The 5,470-nt window shown below is 31.0% G+C and overlaps 1 protein-coding gene across 1 annotated transcript; it reads right to left on the bottom strand.

Moving 5' to 3' along the window:
* Positions 1 to 30: 30 nt before the first annotated feature.
* Positions 31 to 2,079, bottom strand: LOC107478955 (probable polyamine oxidase 5). Its single transcript, XM_016099111.3, has one exon. It carries the CDS (start codon positions 2,077 to 2,079, stop codon positions 319 to 321), a length of 1,761 nt encoding a protein of 586 aa, XP_015954597.1. The 3' UTR covers positions 31 to 318.
* Positions 2,080 to 5,470: the final 3,391 nt, after the last annotated feature.

The raw sequence follows: 5,470 nt of genomic DNA, 5'->3' as shown, positions 1-5,470 counted from the left end.
GATCACCTAGATCTATTTGAAGATTAAATAGGAAGCAAACGAAAAGAAGCTACACTCATAAATGAAGAGAAATAAATACTGGGGTTGGGTTGGGGGGAGGGAGAAAGAATTACTTCAAGCAGTACAGCTAAATGTCCACATCTCACTATTCATCTTGCTACTCTTTCTAATTTTGATTTCTCTCATTCACTCACTACTTTCCTTAAAGAGAAACAAAGATGTTTTAAGATGAAAATGGGAATTATATCATAGAGATTAATGTTAAAAATTTGATAAAAACAAAAAAAGGAACCAAAAATAATAATAACGATAATGATACTAGTTGTTATAAATCCCAACACAGTGATAATGTTGAAGAAGCCTATTGGCTTCCCTAAGGCCACTGAAGTAAGCTCCATGAGTTGTAGAATAATGAGTTCTGTGAGTTGCTTCCCCTGCAAACAAAATTTGAAGAGGGTATGATGAGGCTGAAGGGTGACAATTGCTATCTTTTGGCAATGGCTCAGCCATTGTATCTAAATCATCACCACTTGATCCTACTGCAACATAACTGTATGATCCTAAGAATAGTGGATCAGTTCCCCATTTGCTCTTCATCACACTGCTGAATCTCACTTCATTTTCCTGATATCTCTCCTCGGAAGAATTAACAATCCCATTGCACAATTTATGTGAATCTGAACCTTTCTGCCACTGGGAATGTGATAGGAGGCTTGAGACTGTAGTTGAAACCCCATTAATGATCTCTTCATCCTTGAGTGATTCAAGTGCTAGTGCTTCCTCCCCAGCAAACCAAGACAACAGGACCGTAGAGTTGTTGTATATGGGAAAAAGGGTAGCTGTTCTCCTCATCCACCATGGTATTTTCTTGTGCCTCATCTCAGAGTGAGGTGAATGGAAAGCCATTTGCAAGAAAGGGAACCCTTTGTGGTTAACATGGTGTTGTGTTTGTGTTTGTGTTTGTTGTGTTGGACTCAATTGCATAAACAACTTGTTAACAACGCCAAAACCAAGTCTTGAAATTGCCTCAGCCTTTGATGGTGGAAGAGGAGGACAGAACATACCTGAATCTGAATCACCTTTATCATGATCACGGATAGCAGCTTTTAGCACCCCAAGTGAAACAGTGACAATGACATGATCAGCAGAAATAGAAGAACCATCACTGAAATGTAGCTTCACAGGCCTAGAACAAGAACAACAAGAACCACCATTCTCCACACAAACCTTTCTCCCTCCTTCATCAATGTCCCTCTGGTTCTGGTTCTGGTTTGGCTGCCACTCAATCTTAGTGACTTTCCTACCTAGCTGAATTAGGCCTGGTGGCAACACAGAAGCTAAGTGCTCAATTATGCTCAAGTAGCCCTTAGCAATTGTGATTTCTTCATCTGGGAACATTATGTATTCACTCTCAGCCCTGTAATCCAGACTCATAAGGTTACCAGCTGATGTGTATGTCCTCTGAGTGTTCTCATGCATTGCAAAGATTGCTTCTTCAAGTAACTTCCTTGTCCAGTTCCCATAATACCCTTTGACATCATCATCATCATCATCATCGTCATCATCATAATCATCATGCCCCTTCTTCATCACTGAACCCCAGTAAGCATCAAGGCCCTCTCTGAGAAAAGAACCAACACTAAGTCCCCCAGAACCACTTTTGGCCTTTGACATGCTGAAAGCCTTAGCAGCAAGGCTATGGTAATAGCCAGTGTTGTCCTGCTCAGTGAGAAGCTTCATCTTCCCTTGGGAATAGTCCATGAGATGCTTGAAAAGTTTAGTGATAGGATCAACAATGGAGGGTTGTAACTGGAATCCACCTTCAGCTACGGTGGTTAGCTCTTCTGAGTCCCCATCCATGCACTCCCATGGCTGGTCAGAGTGCAAAGAATGGATTTCTTGAGCAATCTTGTGAATTGGGCTACCCCCAATTCCATGGATCCAAGTAGCACCCATCTCAATCCTGTCACCACCAAACTCTGAGGTGTTTATTCTGCCACCAATCCTTGTTCCACCTTCAACAACACAGAGCTCAAATAAGTCCTTTGAAGCTGTTGCAGTGTAGAGCNNNNCCACCATTGTTGTGTTGCTACCTTCTTGCTAAAGCTATAAAAATGATTAGATGGATAGATATGGATCTTCAGCTATGTGTATGGTTACTTGTCACTCTTCGTTTCACAAACAAAAACACAAACAGGTAGTGAGCAACAATAACAACAACAAACCAATCTCACAAACTTGAGAGAGAAAGAGAAACAAAATAACTGCTATAAAAATTCCAGAGAATGGGTATAATACAAGCGGTGTGAAGGTGAGATTTGAGTTACTGACAATGAATTTATAACTGGTCAGTGGTCACTGAAACACTGCCATTTTATTTTCTTTCTTTCTTTCTGGCAACATTATTTTCTTTTTGTTTTTTTGGTGCAGTGAGGTCACTTGCTAACTTACAGTAAATAAATTAATTATTAATGACAATATATTAAATGTAGTAATTCAGTATCAACACATACATAGATAGAAACAGTGAGTCTATTAAATAGAAGTAGAAATAAAAATGCTAAAAAATCTGGTCTCTAAAAAGAAAAATCTTGAGCAGTTTCAAAATAAGATACGTAAATAAACATAAACCACTTAGGCATAGTGACTTGGCCTTTCACTAGTGATGCCTTCTTTTTTATTACACACATTTTTGTTAGTACTTTAAAAATTCCTAATAAAGACAGGCCTCTACTTTTCCTTTTAGCACTTTAACACATGCATGTTTTTCTTTTTTCTTTTTTTTTTCTTTTGCTGCTTTGCTTTGCTCCATAAATCTTGCATTCTTCAGATTTTTCTTAATTTGAAGTGCATTTACTTTATTGTGTGGTTCACAGTTTCATTTTCGAATCGATTTCCCCTTTAATTTTATAACTGTTATATGAACATTGTATGGCTAATTTTTTTTTATATTGGTTAAATATATGTGTAATATATTGATATTGAAAGATTAGGTGTTTTTTTTATATGGTGTTTTATTCAAATCGGACGGTCCGATTTGTTTGAAGAAAAAAATAAACTACAAATCGGAGGGTCCGATTTGCTTGAAGAAGAAAATAAACACCAAATCGGAGAGTTCGATTTGTATTTTTTATTTTTTTAATTTGTTAAAATGAAAATCGAACAGTTCGATTTCAACATTAAATTTTTTTATTTTTGAAATTACAAATCGGACCGTCCGAATAGGATTTTTAACTTTTTTTTAAAAAAACTCAAAACGGATGGTCCGTTTTCTGCTAACATCATATATATGAAAAACATCTTTCTTCTCCACAGTGTTGTATTACTACATTTTCTTCTCCATATCAAAAATAAAAAGCAACATTGTATACGTGACATGTTGATGGTGACAATTTTAATTATGATCCAGAATATAGCATAAAAGGTTAATTCATAATATTTAATTTTATGAGACAAAAGGTATGTTTGGCAAATAAGTTGAAAGGATAGAAATGCATTTCAGCTTTTGAAAGTTTTATTTTTATGTTTGGCAATTTTTGTTTTTCTAAATGCAGAAATTATTCTGTCTTTGAACGCACGTTTAGGAAAAGCTAAAATTTGTAACTTCTGGGTTTCACGTTTACGTTGGTGATCACCCTTAGAAAACTATGAAAAAATTATTTCTCTTTTACCAACTATACCTTCCATTTTCTTCTATAAAAAGGATTAGTTCTTTGTAGTTCTTCCTGCTTCTTTATAATTCTTAGTTACAACTTTTTTTTTTCTTTTATTTATATGACAAATATTGTTGACTTTTTTTATAATATTTTTATTATTTTTTGTTCATATAAATTCTTTTTTTCTATCTTTTCCTGCATTATATTTATGTTGTATATAAAATTTTTTATTTTTTATTTGATTTTATTGTATTTTTTTGTTTATATGATATATGTTGTTGGTTTTATGAAATTTTTATTATTTCTTATCATTTTTTTCTATTCTTTGATGTACTCTATTTTTGTTTTGTATTAATTTTATCTATTTATTCTGATTGTGTAATATTTGTAATTGTAATTATTATATACTAAGTTTATTATCAAAATTTTGTATAATATAAATTATGATCCTATAAAAAAGACAAAATAAATATTTATTATCAAAATTTTGTATAATATAAATTATGATCCTATAAAAAAGAATAAAATAAATAAAAAATTAATTATAAATAATAATAGAGTCATAAATAATAAAAATCTATAGTCCAAAATAATACTAAATTAAAGAGTACTGACAATACTAGAAAAATTATAGAATATTTTCTTTTTGTTTGACATTATAAAATTTATAATATTCTCTTTCATACTTAAATTTTTTATTGTATTTATTTTATTTATATGATAAATATTTTTTATATTATTTTTGTTAGTTTTCTGATTTTGCATGTATATTAAAAGAAATTATTTAGATGAATGTCTCTTTTAGTAATTTCTCATCTAAAAGTGATTTTGAGTAGTATAATTCAAATAATATTTATTTTACTATAATCAATTTTAATATAAAGATTGTCAAATATAAATCATGTTAATCCAAACTTACTTTTTATTAAAATTAATTTTATAAAATTAATTTTGTGCAAACTTTCATTTACAAACTGAAATTCAATCACACACAAAATAGTCATGAGTGAATTTAATAATTAATTTAAATGACTTATAATAATAATATACTAGTAATATATGAATAAATTATATTTAATGATTAATTTAAATGACTTATAATAATAATATACTAGTAATATATGAATAAATTATATTATAATATATAGCACTAAATTGATACACGAATAAACTGTGTTGTGATATATGATACAATTGTCTACATTATTATGTCATGTGTTATTAATAAATATTTTATCACTACATTATAGGTAAATGAATTATATTCTAACATGTAACATTTTTTGCAGCATATCATGTTAGGATAGTAAAAATTATTTTAGAGACTAAAGTAAGCTACAAAATGAAAATTTATGATTCAAATTCAGATAATTGAAAATTTAAGCACCAATTTAAAACTCGAGACAAATTTTAAAGATCAATTTGAATATTTACTCACCTAAGAATATGTAATTTCTTTTTTATTAAAAAATTTTGATCGACCAAAGACGAGAAAAAACAAGAAGCAGAAATATTTCTACATAATTATCTTTAGTAGTTTATTTTTTATTTAAGTTTTTAGTCATTTCACATGTTATAGAAAAATTTTAAATTTATAATCCTCATTTGCATAATTCTTCTTTAATTCAAATATTTTTAGCACCATCTATACTCCATCCAACATCTCTACAGCCACTTCCCTGAATATTCTCCCTTCTCATCAAACCATCACCTCTCACTGTGTCGTCACTCCTCACTGCGCCGTTCGCGATGTTCTTTCTACTTTTCGAGGGTGTGTTCGTTCTCTTCTCCGCAATTTCGCCATCATGCCCATT

The sequence above is a fragment of the Arachis duranensis genome, chromosome 3 (assembly GCF_000817695.3).
Source record: "Arachis duranensis cultivar V14167 chromosome 3, aradu.V14167.gnm2.J7QH, whole genome shotgun sequence".
Lineage (NCBI taxonomy): Eukaryota > Viridiplantae > Streptophyta > Magnoliopsida > Fabales > Fabaceae > Arachis > Arachis duranensis.
This window is presented reverse-complemented; position numbering and strand designations above follow the sequence as displayed.